At 41.6% G+C, this 21,249-nt stretch overlaps 1 protein-coding gene across 4 annotated transcripts in view; it reads left to right on the forward strand.

The window, feature by feature from the left end:
• The window catches only part of robo1 (roundabout, axon guidance receptor, homolog 1 (Drosophila)), a 687,039-nt gene that overhangs the window by 590,550 nt on the left and 75,240 nt on the right, over window positions 1-21,249 (forward strand). For all 4 annotated transcript variants that reach the window (XM_062060414.1, XM_062060413.1, XM_062060415.1 and 1 more), the window contains 3 exons: window positions 10,859-10,979; window positions 14,181-14,319; window positions 14,403-14,530. In XM_062060414.1, the coding sequence (XP_061916398.1) occupies window positions 10,859-10,979; window positions 14,181-14,319; window positions 14,403-14,530 (388 nt within the window). The remainder of the gene's footprint in view (window positions 1-10,858; window positions 10,980-14,180; window positions 14,320-14,402; window positions 14,531-21,249) is intronic.

Here is a 21,249-nt window from a genome sequence, read left to right on the forward strand (position 1 = left end):
ATTTGCCTCACGCAGTGCGACACATCTCCATCGCATAGAGTGGATCATGTTGCTGATAGTGGCCTGTGGAATGGTCCTCTTTAATGGCTGTAGGAAGTTGCTGGATATTGGCAGGAACTGGAACACAGTGTTGTATACGCCAAACATGCTCAATGGGTGACATGTCCGGTGGGTATGCTGGCCATGCAAAAACTGGGAGGTTTTCAGCTTCCAGGAATTGTGTACAGATCCTTGCAACATGGGGCCGTGCATTGTTACGCTGCAACATGAGGTGATGGTCTCAGGTGAATGGCATAACAACGGGTCTCAGGATCTCGTCCCGGTATCTCTGTGCATTCAAAATGCCATCAATAAAATGCACTTGCGTTTGTTGTCCATAACATAACATACTCCTGCCTATACCACAACCCCACCCCCACCCCACTCAAGTCACAACGTTTTACATCAGCCAACCGCTCTCCCACACGACGCCACGCATGCTGTTTGCCATCTGCCCTAACAGTGAAAACTAGGATTCATCCGTGAAGAGAACACCTCTCAAACGGGCCAGACGCCATCAAATGTGAGCATTTGCCCACTCAAGTCGGTTATGACGAAGAACTGCAGTCAGGTCGAGACTCCGATGAGGACGACGAGCATGCAGATGAGCTTCCCTGAGATCGTTTCTCACAGTTTGTACATAAATTCTTTGGTTATGCAAACCAATTGTTGCAGCAGCTGTCTGGGTGGCTGGTCTGAAACGATCATGAAGGTGCACCTGTTGAATGAAGAAGTCCTGGGCTGGTGTGGTCTGCCGTTGTGAGGCCAGTTGGATGTAATGCCAAATTCTCTGAAACGCCTTTGGAGATGGCTTATGGTAGAGAAATGAACATTAAATTCACGGGAAACAACTCTGGTGGACACGTACGGTCAAGCGATCAAATGTTTGGAAGCCAAAGCTGCATACTCACGGTAGCACGTCTGCGTCTTTGTCATCCAAATCAAAGTAATCCTGGTAAGAGTCTGTGTTGTCCCAGTTCTCTACAGGCGCCTGTGTATCGAAGTCAAAAGTCCTCCTGGTTAGAGTCTCTGTTATCCGAGTTCTTCGATCTTGACTGCATCTTTCGGGAATGTAAACAATGAAACACCGCCGGCTGTGTTGTGTTGCTGCTGACTTCCTTCGCAAAATACGTCCGCTTTGCACCGAGAACTTTCTTCTTTGCTTGCTCAGTTTCTTTCTCCATAATGCAATGAACATAATTGCAACAGATTCACCAACACAGATGTCCAGAATACATCCAGAATGAGATGAAAACAGCTATTTCGTATTTGCTTCAATGTGGAAGCCATACCCGTGTTCCCCGGGCTACGTCACGCGCATACGTCATCCTCAGAGGCGTTTCGAAGCGGAAGTTTAGCGGCAAATTTAAAATTGCACTTCATAAGTTAACCCGGCCGTATTGGCATGTGTTGCAATGTTAAGATTTCATCATTGATATATAAACTATCAGACTGCGTGGTCGGTAGTAGTGGGTTTCAGTAGGCCTTTAATATCATTGACTCCATTGTGGCAAATAAACAAAATTATCACTGGAGGACTGGAGGAGGGGAGTTTGCATGTTCTCCGCGTGACTGCGTGGGTTCCCTCCGGGTACTCCGGCTTCCTCATACCTCCAAAAACATGCACCTGGGGATAGGTTGATTGGCAACGTCTAAATTAGCCCTAGTGTGTGAATGTGAGTGTGAATGTTGTCTGTCTATCTGTGTTGGTTGGCCCTGCTATGAGGTGGCGACTTGTCCAGGGTGTACCCCGCCTTCCGCCCGAATGCAGCTGAGATAGGCACCAGCACCCAAAAGGGACAAGCGGTAGAAAATGGATGGATGGACTGGAGGAGGCTAAACAAGTTGCACACTGAGTTAAGAGCAAGCAGAAGCAGACAAGAAGTCATACTAAGCGCAGCTAAACTATCTGCTAAACCAGCTTGAAACAACACAAGAAATAATACATATATTTTTAGTTGAACAAAATATATTTTTGTGTTTTTGTTATCGTTACATACGCATAGTCCTTCTGGACACAGAAGGACTATGAGGGCAAAAAACAAACTGGTTAAATAAGTTGTAGTTACTAGTTTTTGATTTTGTTTAGTTATTGTGTACTATTTGACATTGTCTTGCTCAAACAATTGTGTGCAATACAAAAGAACAAGGAAATTGTTTAAATATGGCGTTGATTTTGTTAAACTGCCGTACTGTGTTTTTATTGTAATTTAGAAAAAAAGCCAATCTCACTCATGGATGATCGGTATCGGAATCAGCAGCATAAAACCTTGATTGGAACATCTTAATACCTTGCATTTTGTTTTTAGTTGTCTTTTTTCTTCGAGTAGCGAAGTTGGTAGAGTGGCCGTGCCAGCAATCGGAGGGTTGCTGGTTACTGGGGTTCAATCCCCACCTTCTACCATCCTAGTCATGTCCGTTGTGTCCTTGGGCAAGACACTTCACCCTTGCTCCTGATGGCTGCTGGTTATCGCCTTGCATGGCAACTCCCGCCATCAGTGTGTGAATGTGTGTGTGAATGGGTGAATGTGGAAATACTGTCAAAGCGCTTTGAGTACCTTGAAGGTAGAAAAGCGCTATACAAGTATAACCCATTTATCATTTATTTATTTATTAATGTTTCAATTATTTGATGCTAAAATGGGACAAAAAACCTTAAGGGTTTGACACGAAACTGCAATATGCGAAGTCCCCACTTGGGTATTTGAATGCATGCCAGACCCCCGGACATGCATGTTGGGTTACATTGTAGTCGTCTACAACTAGAGGTGGGGGAAATAATAGATTTTTAGATGCATCGCAATTCAGACATGGATAATCGATTAGTAAACGTCAATAATCAATGTATTTATTGTAAATAATGTAATGCAGACAGTTCTAAAATGTGGTTAAGTGCAGCCAGCCACCTCACAGAGAGATCCGACCAGCTCCTTTATAATAGGGCACTTATGTTCCGGTTTTGCACACAAAATAATAAATGTGATGGATTTCTTATTACAAATGCAATGTTTTTAAAAGTTGCAAGTGATAAATGCTTATTTAGTGAAACATAAAGAAATGTAAAACTGCATTATTATACATAAATTATATATGCATCCATAAGCGATTTTTAATCGAATCATACCTCCTGGATCGTAATTACAATCAAATTGTGAGTTGGCCAAAGATTCCAACCTCCATCTACAACCATACACCCCACCCCCCCACCACCCACTCGATCCCAAATGGGACAAGCGGTAGAAAATGGATGGATGGATTATATGTTTATTGGATCAATTTTGTGATTTAGGGCTATATAAATAAACATTGATTGATTGATTGATTGAATTGATGTATTTAAAAATGTTGTGTCTGAAGTGGGATCAAATTTAAGCCTCCACTCGGTCTCTAAACACTCTTCCTTCCTTTAAATTTTAATTTAAAAACTGGCAGCTCAGTCAGGAGAATTTTACAGTAAAAGCAGTGTTTTTTTACAGCATATAAAAAAATTTTATAAATGGAATGGAACGGAAAAACAAAACCCCTGTTTTTAGTGGTAAAATTCAAGCAACAGAGCTGTTAGTTGCTGTTTTTTTTACCGTAAAATCTTGTTGTTTTAAAGTTTTTTTGTTTGTTTTTTAATTTTTTAGTGTCTTACTGTATATGGAAAAAAAATCAGTACCAAAGTTGATTTTACGGTTAAAAAAAAGACTCAGTCGGCACAATTTAACAGTAAAATCTATCTGTATAATTTGTTTTGAAATCATTAGTCAAACAAATATTTAAGTACAGTATTTATCTTTATTTCAACAAAAAATATTTTTGGTATACATGATAATATAATATTTTGATTTGGATAATACGGAATTTTAAAATATATGCAATTGAATGCAGTACATGATGTTTTAATGTCAAAAGGGAAAGAACAAATATGTTTAGTAAGAAAAGATTAAGCATTTTATTAACACATATTATTTCCAGGCTTTCGCGGGCCTCATAAAATAATGTGGCGGGCCAGATTTGGCCCCCAGGCCTTGAGTTTGACACCAGTGCCTTAAACAGAAGACAACTACGGGTAAAGTTTGATTTAACGCGGTAAGTAATATTCTATTAAATGTTTACCTGAATTTTCGCCCGTTTTTTCACCAAATTATCAACCTACTGGTGGATAGCACCCACCCCATTCAGTGACGTGGGACCACAATCCACCATTCACGTCACGTCACGTACCGTTGGGGAGGTTATCCACCAAACATCATTGTCATCGTCATCAAATCCTCGCCGTTTGCCGGCAGTGACGTAAAACACATGCGACAAATATTTGTTTACCTTCAGAAACAACAACGTTTTTTGTTGTTTCTGAAGCGGATGAATGACCTGTGTCCCCTTCAAAAAAAAAACTGCGACGAGACAGGTTTATTTTGTCTCAAGAACCATTTAAACAACAAGAGTTAGGCCCTGTGATGAGGTGGCAACTTGTCCAGGGTGTACCCCGCCTTCCACCTGAATGCAGCTGGGATAGGCTCCAGCGACCCCAAAAGGGACAAGCGGTAGAAAATGGATGGATGGATGGAGTTAAAAAACAAGAGCCATACTACTGTTCACCGTCAACAAGACAAGAAGTTGCAAACTTAAACCACCTTCATTACATTCTACAGTTCCCACCCAATGTTGCTGTGTAACTGCTGTTGGAACACAAGCACTGTGTCGTCTTTCATCTCGACTTTCATGTATTCTGCCACCTTTTAAGGCCCTCACGATGCGAGCGAGTTATTTGTTTGTTTTGCTCGTACGGCTGAAACCTCTCGAGTAAACTCAACCAGCACGGTAACTTAGGTGAAATGGCTCTCGGCGGTTTTTAAAGCTCCTCGTCGGAATCCTTGGAAAGTGCACGCCGCCGAAGGAGGGCTTTTAAAAATGGCGTTAGACGTCCTGTTGTCGGACACAATGAAACGGCATTCGGTATGTTTGTTAGGCGCTGCGAAAGTGGGATTATTTCTAATGTCTCCCGCTGCTGAGCTCATCAAAGGGCCAACTCATCCTGGCTGCAAGGTTGCATGCTGGAACGTGCTGTTTCCATGGCAATGGGAAACTAGTCCCCAACCATGTGTGTTTTCCATCCTTAAATGGGATGCGTGTATTTTAGTGAACTGTGCCTCGTCGCTAATGACATGCTTGTAACATTTTGCATGTATTCCTGACTGCATGTGGTGAACCGGGCAATAAAAGTGAGGGAGGTCCATGATGCTGCAGCTGGCTGGCTTTTACCCCCAAAGTGGTCTTCCAGGGTAAATGTACACAGAAAATAGTAAAACTGACATTATTTAAAAAACTCTGATCATTATCTGCTCGATGAATGCAGCACTTTGTCCCTCGTTTTGTGCAAATGTTGTAGCTAATCATCAACCCCGAGAACGAAGCACTGTGTGAACACAAAGAGGGCGCATGCTGAATGGAGGCTGGCGCATTATCAGCGTTGCCAAATGGCACTAGACGGGGGGGGGGGGGGGGGGGGGGGAGCGACGGGATGGAGCCATCTCCCCACAATGTAGGGATAATGGTCAGATTGTGTTGTGCAGGGAGGCGTACATGTGCAGAAGAAAAAAAAAAGAGTCCCTGCTGCTCTGGCACTCCAAATATGCCCTGTGATTCTGCGGAACTGCTACAGCAAGAGTATGGATAGAACGGACCAAGCTTTAAGTGGATCCGCATGTCAAAGCCCCCCCCCCTTGACTGGTCGCTATACGGTCTACATGGCCTGACCTCTGGGCCTTTGTGCGTGTCACAGTGTTTTAGCTGCTAAGCCTTTGCTCAAACAAACAGTAACATAATGATACTTCAAACCCTTCCAGCACCACAGGGTGCTCCCACATAAAGCAAGCTTCCAGCGCCTCTTCACATCCTGCCGACTCCCGTTCGGTTTCGTCATAAATATTCAAGCCGAAATGCAACTGATGATATGGCTTGTTGGTCTCGGGCAGGGGTCGGCAACCCAAAATGTTGAAAGAGCCATATTGGACCACAAATACAAAAAAGTAATGGGTCTGGAGCTGCAAAAAATTAAAAGACTTATATAAGTGTTATAATGAAGGCAACACATGATGTAAGTGGCTAATTAGTTGTATTAGCCTACTATCAAAATGACTATGTGTCGCAGGCTGACGCAAATATTCATTGACATAAATGTTGAAATGTAATACATTTTTAAAGACATTTTTACAACATTGGAAAACATTAGTAAAACTTCTCAGAGGGTGTGATAACTCCTGTAAATGACTGTCTTAGAATGGCCAAAGGTATAGATGTGTGTGTCCAAGTTAAAGGAAACTGCAGGCTGTCTTCTTTAATGGATTTATTACAATCTTTGCAAGCTGGGTAACGTTTGCTGTGGTCTAGAACAACATGGCACACTAACAACTATCAGAAATGCAGCCAATATTACATACAGATAATGTCACATGACATCAATCAATCAATCAATCGATGTTTATTTATATAGCCCTAAATCACAAGTGTCTCAAAGGGCTGCACAAGCCACAACGACATCCGCGGTACAGAGCCCATATAAGGGCAAGGAAAACTCACCCCAGTGGGACGTCGATGTGAATGACTATGAGAAACCTTGGAGAGGACCGCATATGTGGGTGACCCCCCCCCTCTAGGGGAGACCGAAAGCAATGGATGTCGAGTGGGTCTGACATAATATTGCGAAAGTCCAGTCCATAGTGGATCTAACATGCAAATATTAATTAAATACAAAGAGGTTAATAAGTAAAGGAAATTAAATGAGCTCAAATATACCTACAAACGAGGCATAATGCTGCAATATGTACATGCAGCTCGCCTAAAAAGCATGTTAGCATTGATTAGCTTGCAGTCATGCAGTGACCAAATAAGCCTGATTAGCCCTCCAACAAAGCTCACCTTTGCGCATTCACGCACAGTATAAAACGTTTGGTGGACAAAATGAGACACAGAAGGAGTGGCATAAAACACGTCTTACCTCCCTGCTTAGCACTCAGCATCAAGGGTTGGAAATGGGGGTTAAATCACCAAAATGATTCCCGGGCGCGGCCACCGCTGCTGCTCACTGCTCCCCTCACCTCCCAGGGGGTAAAAAGGTAATGGGTCAAATGCAGACGTTAATTTCACCACACCTAGTGCGCGTGTGACAATGATTGGTACTTTAACTTTTTTAACCTTTAACTTTCTGTGGCAGTGTCGGAGAAAGTTGTACATGTAAATAAACTGTTGAGCCACAGTCTACAACACAGTGAGTTCAAGGGCCGGTAAAATTATTAGGACAGAACGTCGCTCGCCAAATACTCTCATCAGTGAAGCATAAACACCAACATATTAAACAGTGGGCTTTCTGACCATTAGGAAGGTTTGTGTCGTGTTTGTCCTCCTACAGAAACCATATTACAACAAAAAACATATTTTTCACCCCATTTTTTTTCCATTTCCATGCATTTTTGAAAAAGCTCCATGGAGCCATCAGGGTGCCGCTAAAGAGCCGCGGTTTGCTGACCCCCGGTCTCGGGCAGTGGTTCTCAATCTTTTTTCACCAAGCACTTGGCTCTCCAAGTACCACCATAATGACCAACATTAAAATACAGTAGCGTAGTACGCCAAAGTATTAATTAAAAACAAGGCAGAGGTTTTCTTTAACAAGTATATTGAATATTGTTTCCCACTGTAACATAATGCATTGTTTGAACAGTAACACTGTGTTTGAATATAGGAAAATAAAACACTTGTCATTAAATTAAGTGATTCTTTGGCATACCATTAAAGGGAGCCACTGGTTTAGGGTTATACTTTTCTTCTCGGTGCAGGTGTGAAAGGTTCTAGGTTGAAATACTGGATCAGTTAATTAATTCTTAAATTCCCCCTTAAGACTCAAAATCAACTTGATAATTTTGACGGCATCAATAAAATGCTTTGTCCTTTTCCTCAGTTCTCGCTTTCCAACAGTGTGCAAGAGGGTTCACTCTCACGCGATTTTGTCAATAGTAGAATTAAACGACCAGCGTGACCCCTCTTGTCAGTCATCCACAATCTTTGTCTTGGTGGACGGAGGCGGGGCCGCTAGCTTACACACACAGACTGCACGGACAGGGCCTCGTTAGTTGCAACTCGCTATAGTGAGAATCGTTATTGTTACATCATATGATTCAATTAGTACTTAATTTGGTCTCAAAATAACGCTGACAGTGATATCCTTTATCGCCAATCATTTGTGGGGAAAAAATTTCCGCCAGCAAATGTTATCGGCCGCTTGCAACAGTGAATATATATGAATATACTGTATATACATTGTTCGACATTGGCGACTGTTATGTTTGTTTCATGCTATGTTAAAATAGCTTTTCCATGCTAGCCTTATGCTACAGCCTAGTTTATGCTACATTTGCTTTGAGTTTCCCGTGCGCTTCCGAGCGAGTTTGTATTTTTGCCTCATGGGACAAAAGAACGGCTATTATAGCTAATATAGACACTTACACTGCAAAAAGTCAGTGTTCAAAAACAAGGGAAAAAAATACAAAAATTAGGGGTATTTTGATTGAACTAAGCAAAATGATCTGCCAATAGAACAAGAAAATTCGGCTTGTCAAGACTTTCCAAAACAAGTAAAATTAGCTAACCTCAATGAACCCAAAAATACCTTAAAATAAGTATATTCTCACTCATAACAAGTGCACTTTTCTTGGTAGAAAAAAAAGAGACCTTTTTGCTCAATATGTTGAAATATATTCTTAAATTAAGTAAATGCTAGTGCCATTATCTTGACATAATGATATGCGCTCGGTATTATGATTTTTTTTTCCATGCTTGAAGTAAGAAATTATAACTTTAAAAAAGTAGTTTTATACTTGTGAGTGTTGATGACACAGCTTTGCAACAGTTGATATTCTAGTTTCAAGCATGTTTTACTCAATATAGGTCATAAAATCTCAGCAACAATCTGTAATATCTTACTGAGATCATTTAGGACCAAAACCCTAAAAACAAGTAAAACACTCTAACGTAAAATCTGCTTAGTGAGAAGAATTATCTTATCAGACAGAAAATAAGCAAATATCACCCTTATTTGAGATATTTAATCTTACTTAGATTTCAGTTTTTACGGTGTACATCATGTGTTCATTATAACACTTATATAAGTGTTATAATGAACACTTATATAAGTGTTCATTATATAAGTGAATTTTGCGGCTCCAGGAAGATTTTATTTAATTTTTTTGTATTTTTGGTCCAGTATGGCTCTTTCAACATTTTGGGTTGCCGACCCCTGCACTAGGCCTTGGTAAGTCTGCAAAGCCCCTGCATTTTTATACCACATAATTTGGGATCTTTTTATTTGTTATTATTTTGAAAGAAAGGGGGTAAAAAAGTGTGACGTAACGCACGCTCGGGAATAATGCGATCAGGATGTTATATCGAACTTTGAGTGTATATCAGAATCAGAATACCTTTATTGTCATTGTGGGGACGGCGTGGCGAAGTTGGTAGAGTGGCCGTGCCAGCAATCGGAAGGTTGCTGGTTACTGGGGTTCAATCCCCACCTTCTACCATCCTAGTCACGTCCGTTGTGTCCTTGGGCAAGACACTTCACCCTTGCTCCTGATGGCTGCTGGTTAGCGCCTTGCATGGTAGCTCCCGCCATCAGTGTGTGAATGTGTGTGTGAATGGGTGAATGTGGAAATACTGTCAAAGCGCTTTGAGTACCTTGAAGGTAGAAAAGTGCTATAACCCATTTATAATTTATCATTTATCATTATTGTATGGAAACAACAAAATTGGACAGCAATCCAAACACAAAACAAGATAGGGCCCGGGTGACAGGTGATGACAGTGGGCATTGGTTTCCCAGATTTTGGCTGGCTTCCAAATTGTACAACCATGAAAGTGTTCAAATGAGCAGGTCCGAAGATACTTAGAATTCTAAATCCAACAAAAAGTACCTCCGCCAAGAAGACCTGTTTTTAGCCAGATTACACAAGTATTACTCAGCATGAATCTGTGGATTGTTCCACATTAGCACATGTCTGCGGTCTACTTAGGGTCCTTCTAGTTGTGGTTTTTGCGATATTGTGTGTCAAGTTCGGTGGCTCTCTAATGATGGTATCAGTTACCTGCCTGCAGGTGGTGGTCCTGGTCTTGCGGGCTGACGGGTGCATTTTAAAGGTTAAGCCCCAAAGGGATACAGAGACCTATTGGTACGCCGCGTTATTGTCCGACCTCGGCGCTGACTGGTGTGGTTGTCAGCCGAGAGGACAACCGGTGGGGGACCGAAGGAGCTTCGCTTGTCCCGTCTGGCTGAGAACAAAGCGGCTCCTCTGGCCTGTAATCAAAGCCCTGGGAAATACCAGACATGACATTCACCTGGACGAGCCCACGTTCACCACTGGGCGTGTGCGCTCTTTGAGTGTGCACTTGCTGCTGCAGAAGGAAAGTCCAAAGAAGCTTCGGAATTCTTGAAACATTCCCCGCTACAGTAATGGGCCGCGTCGCCTTTGAGCCAGCTGGAAAAGCGCTCGCGGTCCTGCAGAGCCTCAGGTGCTCCCTCGGGGGCGCCGGCGGTTGTGTTGGATTGTGAAAGTGTTTTTTGGCTCGGCTTACCTTGAGGGGGAACAGGCTGACTGATAGTGATTTAGGCTTGAAGTGGAAGCTGAGAGGGGCAGACCTCCAAACACACTCAGAGCAATGAATGAATGGAGCCTTTTATGAACGAGTTGTGTTCACGGACTCAATTTTATCGCAATGTTGTAACCACCCAAAATATGTCTTATCGCCTGAATCATCTCATCCTCTTTGTCCTGCTTTTCTTCCTCAGATTCGTGGAGGGAAGCTGATGATCACCAACGCGAGGAAGAGCGACGCCGGGAAGTACGTCTGCGTCGGGACAAACATGGTCGGCGAACGGGAGAGCGAGATAGCCGAACTTACAGTGCTCGGTAATTTGCATGTTTCTACTTTACTGTATACCTCGCTCACATTTCAGCAACCATTATATTATATCAAGGGAGTAGGGTTGTACGGTATACCAATATTAGTATTGTACCGCGATACTAATGAATCATATTCAGTACTATACCACCTCTGAAAAGTACCGGTCTGCCACCCACCCCACCATATGACCAATGTATGATCCTGTAACTACTTAGTATCGGATTGATACCCACATTTGTGGTATCATCCAAAACTAATGTAAAGTATCAAACAACATAAGAATAAGTGATTATTACATTTTAACTGAAGTGTAGACAGTACATGTTAAAAGAGAAAGTAAGCAGATATTAACAGTAAATGAACAAGGCAAGGCAAGGCAAGGCAACTTTATTAGTATAGCGCTTTTCATACACAAAGCAGACTCAAAGTGCTTCACAGACAACAAAGTGAAATGAAAGAAAAATAAAAGCAAAATTAAAATGCAGACAATAAAAATAAAAACAGTGCGGACGTTAAAAGTTAAAAGATTCAAAGATTTAGCTGAAAGCTAAGGTGAACATAAAAGTCTTCAGTCTAGTTTTAAAAGTAGTCAGAGTTGGAGAGAGCCTGTCATCTTCAAGAAGTTTATTCCAGCTATTTGTTGCATAGTGACTGAATGATGCTCTCCCTTGATTTGAGTTTACTCTGGGAACCGCTAACAGATTGGTCTCAGAAGATCTTAGTGATCTAGAGGGCTTAAATAGTGGGAGCATATCAGTGATATACTTCGGCCCTAGACCATGTAGTGATTTATATGTGAGCAGGAGGATTTTGAAATCAATTCTCTGATGTACAGGGAGCCAATGTAAGGATTTAAGAATTGGTGTAATGTGCTCACATTTTTTGGTCTTTGTTAGAACTCTAGCAGCAGCGTTCTGAACAAGCTGTAACTGCCTGACAGTTTTTTTGGGAAGACCTGCAAGGAGACATTACAATAGTCTAGCCTACTGGTAATAAAGGCATGTACAAGTTTTTCAAAGTCTTGAGAGTAGATTAATAATTATTTTTCTACCACTTGTATAAATAATAGAATGATAAATGACACAATATGTTACTGCATATGTCAGCAGACTAAGTTAGGAGCCTTTTGTTTGCTTACTTACTAATAAAAGACAAGTTGTCTTGTATGTTCATTATTTTATTTAAGGACAAACTTGCAATAAGAAACATATGTTTAATTTACCCTAAGATTTTTTGTTAAAATAAAACCAATAATGCAATTTTTTGTGGTCCCCTTTATTTAGAAAAGTACCGAAAAGTTTCGAAATAATTTTGTTACCAGTAACAAAATATTGGTATCGGGACAACACTACAAGGGCAACACTAGAAATGAACACAACTTAGAGTAGTCAGTGTTCAGCTCGTATAGCAGTATAGATTTACTATTCTGCTTGGAGGTGTGTTAGGGCTTGTTATCATGTAGGATAAAATGCCAAAGTAGAAAAGATATTAACAGGAAATTAACAAGTAGATTAATAAGAGTCTAGAGCAGGGGTGTCAAAAGTGCGGGCCAGTGGCTATTTGGGGCACAATCGGTAGCATTCTAATATTAACATGATAGCTTTTTTTTTTCCACCTCAGCGTCAACTATTTTGTTACTTGACATATATTACCTGTTAGCATGGTAAGGTTAGTAGGCTAGCTTTTTTTAGGCATACACCATTTTCATATTTTGGTACTCGATGTATGTTAATGTTAACATGCCAGTATTTTTAACAATTTTGTCAGTTTATCATTGCAGTAATATATTTTGGTACTTCTCTGATGTTACTGGCTTTTTTTAGCTAATTTAGCAGGTATATACCTCAGTGTCATATAGTTTGGTATTTCACTAATATTAACTGTAGGTATGATGCTATTGTAAGCATTGTACTGTTAGCATACTAGCCTTTTGAGCTCATTTGACTTATAATTTTTGTTATTTAATGCTATCTGAACAGCATGCTGACTGTTTCAGGGTCTTCAGGACTCTCACGAAATTTCAACCGGAATTGCATTTTGTAGTTCTTTGAAAAATATGTTGTATTGGTTTTGAAGGTGAAACTACCAAAATGGCCCCCACATCCTGTGAATTTTCAGTGTGGCCCTCAGTGGAAAAGGTTTACATGTAGAACCCATCATCAGTACATGACATGTACAGGAAAGGGAATGGCAAATTAAACCATACATTGATGGTGTTGATACCAAGGATAGTATTGTACTTACGCGTGTATTTTTAACAATCAGTTTTTTTGTCGTTTTGGTTATTGTTGACAAATTCGATGAAGAAGTCCTTGGACACAGGAGGTCCAAATAATTTAAATGAGTAATAGATAGTAGTTTTTGGATTTGTTTTAGTTATTGTTTACTATTCACTTTGTTTTGCTCAAACAATTGGATGTAATAAAAAAGAATAAGGAACTAGTTTAAATATCGGGGTGATATTGTTAAACTATCTGTAGCACTCACCATAAATGCATTGACAAAATTACAGTTTGTACATCTGATTGGTATCAGTATTGGTATCGGCGGATGTCACTCATAGATTATCGCAGCATAAAACCCTGATCGGAACGTTCCTAATGTTAACTAGTTTTCAGAGGATAGTAAATCTAAAAGCTGTACATTGACTACTCTAATAGAATAGCTTTATTGGAGCCTTTGATTGTCTGTCTCGGTGGGAGCTAAATGGTGTCAGTGACCTTTATCAGATAGAATGTGAGATGACCTCCAATGGCACACTTAAAGCTATGAATCCCATGCTGACACCAGCGGTCCTCACCAGCTGCACCCTATTTCACCCCCGGTGACCCACAAACCTTCCAACATGAGTTCATCCTGACTTGGGACTTTATCGTTTTTTCCGCTCCTCTGAGGAGAATTATTTCTAAAAGAGTCACAGCGGGTAAACAAAAAGACAAAGCGAGCGATCTATATTTGACGTGTGCAGTGTTCTGTCTTCATTTTGTGTTCCTATAACTGTCAGGCGGTGCTTCTAACAAAATTTGCACCTTTTTTTATTATTTTTTTAAATTGATCGTTTTCATTCCAGACAACAGAAGTAGTAACAAAGCTCATCTCTTTTACAGTACAGCCATTCCATTTACGAGCTAATAAAAGCAGCACGCTGTGGCTTTAATGACAAATAAATGTTTTGTTGGACGTTTGTGCTCTTTGTGTCAACACAGAGCGTCCCAGCTTTGTGCGTCGGCCCAGTAGCCAGGTGGTGTTGGTGGACCAGAGCGTCGAGTTCAGATGCGAGGCGCGTGGCGACCCGGTTCCGACGGTACGGTGGCGGAAAGACGACGGAGAACTTCCCAAAGGACGGTAGGAATCGTGAAAAAAGGCAATCGGCAGGGATCCCGTCTCCTGTCTCTGACCAACGTCTGCGTCTGAATACCACTCCAAAGATACGAGATCCGGGAGGACCACACGTTGAAGATACGTCGTTTGACCTCGGCGGACGTGGGTTCCTACACCTGCGTGGCGGAGAACATGGTGGGAAAGGCGGAAGCGTCGGCCAGCCTCACCGTCCATGGTAAGACAACCCCCACTCCTCCTATCTGGTTCATTCTGCTACGGCTCTAACGCTGTGTCTGTGTAGAAGTGCTTTAATGGATTTCAATTTAAGGTTATTGTGCCGTTTGGTTTTAAAGCAATCGAAGATAGACCACGTCGCAGCGCTCGCGGCTTTATTACCGGGCGCTCATTACGTCCCGCAATCCTCTCCCAATTAGGCCATTGATTTCTAATCAGAAGAACTCGCAGAATCCATAAAAACTATAAAGGTGTGCCTTACTCGCCGATCGATCTCATTGTGGCATTTCTCAGGAGAACCGACCTATGATCTCTAGCGGCAAGATGCTGTTTGTAAACATGTGTGTCTCTGGTGGGCCTCGCCATTGGACGTCTTATTACCACCGTCAGAATATAAAGCAGCCGGCCGGTCACAGAGCGTGAACATTCAGAAAGAAGCCATTCAGGGGACTTTTGGAGGAAGCCCCCCTTTGAGAGCGAGGGGAACACAGGGGCTATTTAACGGCAAACTAATGGGAATGTTGGGAGTTGCCTGAGAGCGACAGAGGTAGGAGGCGAAGGGGGTGGAAGGACGGCGTGCACGAGGTGGTTGGCGGCGGCGGCAGCATCGCCACCGATGCAGAACGGGGTTGGGAATTGGGAGTTGCGGTGAAGAGGTTTCAGCGGTGAGGTCAGCCATATTAATGTCACTTCCAGCCGTCAGCGGTGCTGAGATATCACCGGACACGGCAATTTTGTGCCACACTCTTCATCCTCACATGGCTGGCTTTTTGCAATTATTTCTTCATTTTCTCCACCCGACAGCGGTCTTTAGATTGGCTCGGGGAGTAAAGATTAGCCACAGCTGCCAATGTGCTGTCAATACATCCACTCGCTCCATCGGCTGCCTCGCTCTCCCTGATGAAAGCCTACTTAATGAAAGAGAAAAGCATTGACGAGCTGGTTCGATAAACGCTTTTCTCCTTAAATGGGACTGACATTCTCTTCACTGATAGCCAGTTTTCTTAATGCTCATCTTGAGGAAGTTCCAAAATTTTAAACTTGGTTCTCAAACATTTAAAAATATATCATGTCATGGCCTCCTGAGGGCCCGTGTCCTCTGTTGTGGACATTTGTTGACAATCATAACAGGGTTATTTTCTCCCAAAGTTGTAACTGACAAAAAATAAACCACAAATAAATAATGTTTTCAAATTTACTTGAAGAAAGTAAACTGATTACCATATTTTCTGGACTATGGAGCACATCGGGATATAAACCGCACCCACTAAATTTAGGAAGAAACATTTTTTTGCCATTTATTAGCCACAAAGTCGCAGATATACACATTGCGAAATGAATATTTACAAAGAAAGATTCTGTAAATGGGCCCTGCGATGAGGTGGCGACTTGTCTAGAGTGTACCCCGCCTTCCGCCCGATTGTAGCTGAGATAGGCTCCAGCGCCCCCCGCGACCCCAAAGGGAATAAGCGGTAGAAAATGGATGGATGGATGGATTCTGTAAATGTTTATTTACATACCTTAATTGTTTCCAACAGTTTCTGTAACACGGCAGTAAAACGGAGGATCAAACAAAACAGAAGTCATCGTCATGGACCCACTAGCTGCGGAAGCTAGCTCTCCGATCAGCTAAACAGACTCAATAACTCCATGGTCATTTACTTGAATTTGTGATACTGAAATAATACAAAAAAAATGCAGTTGTGAGTTATCGATACTAACGCAGACACGACACTCGTAAACGTGTTGGCATATTAGCTAATGCTAACGACCCAGGCTTCATTACACTCCCACAGACATCACACATGGGACAGTTTAGTAAGTATAAACACTTCAGTTATACTTTAAAACTTACAAACGTTTTGATGAATTAAGAATTCATACGAGTAGAACACTTTGACTAGAAGTCTGAACTGCAATTCTACCTCCGGTTTTAAAGCACTAAATAGCAGGGCCGTGAATATTTGGGCACTACACGATTTGATACCACTCGAATTTTTTGGGTAACGATTCAATTCAGAATTGATTATCGATTCAAAACGATTCTCGATTCAAAGCTAATACTTTTTAATCACATTTCGTGCCAATTTTATAATGAAATACATTACTCCATAAAATATATAAACAGCTGTGATGCATTTTTCTCTTACTTAAAAGAAAACTGGTTTTGTTTAATAAAATTCTACCCAAACATTCAATAAAGTCAAATGCAAAGGCAACAAGAGAAGTATCCCACACTTCTCTTTTCTAAAGTAAATATGTACAGCCCAGCATCTACGTCAACATTTGCTTGAGTGGCTGGACAGGACAGATTTACAAAAAGAAAAAAAAAATGTTTTAGTTCTTTTTTTAAACCGATGAAGAATCGTTACAAATAAGAATCGCGATTGATTCTGAAATCTTTTTTTTTTTGACGCCCCTACTAAATAGAAGGACACTGCAGCACTTGAAGTGAGCGAATTTGTCCAAAAGGTGGCGCCATAGCCCAAACAATAAAACACTTTGCCAGTTTATATGCTTGTTTTTTTAAATTATATTCTTTTTTATTATATGCTGTCAGCGAAGAAAAATCTATGAATTATCCGCACCGTCTTATAAGCCACAGAGTCCAAAGTGTAAGAAAAAGGTAGCGGCTTATAGTCCGGAATTTACAATACTCTTTTAAAAAGCAGCTTAGTGATTTTTCCTTTTTACTTTATTTTAAAAGCAACTCAATTAGATTGCAATTTATTTTTTGGTTACTTTTTGTCACCAACAGTGTTCACAAACCTTCATTTTGTTATGTGCAGCTGACAAAAATTCTAAATAATAATTGTATTTCCAGCTGCAGTAGAAGGGGTAGTCACGGTTTACCTGCCACTTGAAACGTGATAAATTGGGGGGTGCACTATCCACTTTAGCCACAGGTGGCAGTAGGGTGTTGAAAATCTTAAAATCTGTTTTGTGACAACTCGAACTTTGACTTAAAGTTAAAGTTAAAGTACCAATGATTGTCACACACACACACACTAGTTGTGGCAAAATTATTCTCTGCATTTGACCCATCACCCTTGATCACCCCCTGGGAGGTGAGGGGAGCAGTGAGCAACAGCCCGGGAATCATTTTTGGTGATTTAACCCCCAATTCCAACCCTTGATGCTGAGTGTCAAGCAGGGAGGTAATGGGTCCCATTTTTATAGTCTTTGGTATGACTCGGCCGGGGTTTGAACTCACGACCTACCGATCTCAGGGCGGACACTCTAACCACTAGCCCACTGAGCCACTACAGCGTCAGTTCCTATGTAGAGTGATGCTTTCCATCATTTTCAGCAGACTGCATTGCTTCCTCACACGCGAGCTCCACCCAGGAATGGGGACATATGAATCCCTTCCCTACTGTACATCACATTTAGGAACCATTGTTGTACTCTTATATAGTCCCATTCATCAGACCTGTGGCGGACTCTCCCAGGGACTATTTCTACTCCTCTCCCAGACATGGCGGACACGGGGGGTGGGGAGGGCACTGTGACCACTGTGTAGTCCAGCTAATTAAAGACAACAGGGCCACAGTCCCACGCCTGGAAATGACATGCATCTAATTACAGGAAAAGCTGGGTAATTGTAGGTCTTTAAAGGGCCCAATGCGGCTGAAATAAGGTATAATGTCTCTGGATGTAAAGACTGCAGTGTCCAGTCCACTGATTAATAGGCTGAAGTGACCACAAAATAATACAATATAATAATTGGAATGTATGCGCCTTTAAATCCATTATATATTAAAGGTTTGAGTCACTTATTATGTAATGTCACATGAGAAAATGGTATTCTCAAGGCACACCCTCTCTTGACTAAACCGTCTTTCATATCAAATACACTTTGAGTGACGGAGAAGAGGACCGAAAGTGTTCTTTTTCACACCCTCCACGGTCAGATTGTCAGTGAACAATGCAGTCACTGTGTAAGCGGCGCCCGGAGCTGTTTTTCTTTCGATGCGCCGCTCTCTCGTTACTAACTAAATCAGCCGATTGTTGTTTTACACGTGCATTTCGGCCGGCTACACCTCCCCGGGACTTATAAATATGTCAAGAAAAATATTCCCCTTAATTGATGGCAGAAAGCCCTAAGTGGGCAAGTCACCAAACCAAAGCGCAGACTTTAGCTGGGAGCCATGTGCTGAGTCGTTACTTCATCCAGCCATTTAGTCGGCAGGCACATACTAGCGTGTGTGTGTATTCTTAAAGATTAAGTCTCACAAAAGCCGTTTAATGGGCTTGATTATGTGCTATTTTACCAATGGAGAGAATACAGTTTATTTTCTTAGAGAGCATATATGGTCCCTAGAGCGGAGTTGCTAACAGCCCATGCTCAGGTCCTTGAAGGGGGCTTGCACTTAAAGAGAGGAACTTTCTTGTCAGCCGTGTGCATGCTGTTGATAAACAACAAAAACCCAGCTGGGCGACCACATTTTAAACACTGTTTGCACTACTCTTTTGTGTGTGTGTGTGCGCATATGTTCTTTCTTAGCCTTCATTCAACACACACATTTGTGCATTGCTCACTGTTGATATGCAGCCTGCTGATAGCCGGCACTGTGCAGCACAGATGCACAACGCACATTACAGACATTCCCGATGGGAGTCACTATTAATCATGGTATGAAGCGCTAATAGCAGATTTGGGGTCTGCGGCGGCCAATGCGCCCCCTGCTGCTCTGAAATCACGGGGAAAATGCGTGAATTGACGCGTAGTCTTTAAGACCCTCATTAAACAAATAATTATTTAGTCTAAGCTCCGTTTTGGCCACACTAAATCATTGTTTAAGGTTCCTCTACTTGGATAATTTTTTACACGGGTAAGTGCGCTGTGTATTCCATGAATCTCCGGCTCTTAGCTTTGTATGGACTCATTGATCGTTTACAAAGTGAGTTCGGAGAGGAAGTGACGCCAGAAAGACCGTGCCCCACACAGGAAGTAACGTCAGAAAGAACGCGCCACAGCCAGCTTAATAATAAAGTGGTTTTATAACTCGGAGGTAAACACTGGAAATATGGAGGCAAGTCATCCAGACATGCCCGTGTTTCTCCTTCCGTCTGTACAGACGCTTGTGGATATCACACATGAATACCTTAAGAGAAAGCGATTCCAGCTATTTGGGATACAACACTTCTCAGACGGCAAGAGAACTTTCAAATGTCCAGGTCAGCTGTGATTATACTTACCGAAAAACTTTGTCTATTTGTCGAAGGCGAGACAACGAGAATGCGGGCTTCCGTGGATGTGATAAAAAAAAGGTAGCATGTGCTTTGTATTACCTGGCCGTCGAGGGAAGACTACAGAAAACGACCATTGTGTGTGTGTGGACAAGGTTAGGTGGGATTTACCCTGGATAACCTTAGTGTAGAAGGGGCCTAAAAATGAGCTAGGAACCAACTGCAGAGTAGTCGGTCATCAACGTGCCAATCGGAGAGGTATACACAGAAACGTCCAATCGAACGTCACGTCCATTCAGTTCAAACGTACGCAGATCAAACCCGTTTTTGTTGAGGGCCACATCACTTTTACAGCTGTCCTCAGAGGGCTGCCTGCAAAAGTGAATATATATGAATAAAAACGTATAACTGTGTTTGATTATTATATGTTTTACTAACACATTGATGGATAACTTGCTTTAAAATCGTAAGTCAAGGTGACAAGCATATATTTATTTATTTTTGATTAAAAACAAATGCACATCTGCATTTCAGATAATAATAATAAAGAGTAGAACATATGCAATTACATTTTTCAGTCAAAATTTTGACAGAAAAAAATCCAGTACATTATCTAAAAAGTGTTCCCGTCCTTCCCCTAGAGGGGGGGGGGGGGGTTACCCACATATGCGGTCCTCTCCAAGGTTTCTCATAGTCATTCACATTGACGTCCCACTGGGGTGAGTTTTCCTTGCCCGTATGTGGGCTCTGTACCGAGGATGTCGTTGTGGCTTGTACAGCCCTTTGAGACACTTGTGATTTAGGGCTATATAAATAAACATTGATTGATTGATTGATTGATTTCGCAGGCCATGTAAATGACATAGCGGGTGTGAGATTGAGATATTTTTAAGTGTTCTTTTTTAATCCATAGTCATGTTTAAAGCAGCTAGTGTTTTCCTATGTAGTGTATCTTCGCGTAATTTCTGTGTTTTTTGTCTTATGTCCACTAGTAAACTCTGTGTTTCACCTTGAAGGCGCTGTGCTGTCCGCATAGGGGTATAACATACTCCCTTTTTGTGGAGGAGGCCTTATCGGTTCAGAACAAAAAGCCTGTATTTCTTTCTGGGGGGGAGGGGCTGTTTTCGTACTACCGTATTTTTCGGAGTATAAGTCGCTCCGCAGTATAAGTCGCACCGGCCGAAAATGCATAACAAAGAAGGAAAAAAACATATATAAGTCGCACTGGAGTATAAGTCGCATTTTTTGGGGAAATGTAGTTGTTAAAACCCAACACCAAGAATAGACATTTGAAAGGCAATTTAAAATAAATAAAGAATAGTGAACAACAGGCTGAATAAGTGTACGTTATATGACGCATAAATAACCAACTGAGAACGTGCCTGGTATGTTAACGTAACATATTATGGTAAGAGTCATTCAAATAACTATAACATATAGAACATGCTATACGTTTACCAAACAATCTGTCACTCCTAATCACTAAATCCCATGAAATCTTATACGTCTAGTCTCTTACGTGAATGA

This window comes from Entelurus aequoreus, linkage group LG10 (assembly GCF_033978785.1).
Source record: "Entelurus aequoreus isolate RoL-2023_Sb linkage group LG10, RoL_Eaeq_v1.1, whole genome shotgun sequence".
NCBI lineage: Eukaryota > Metazoa > Chordata > Actinopteri > Syngnathiformes > Syngnathidae > Entelurus > Entelurus aequoreus.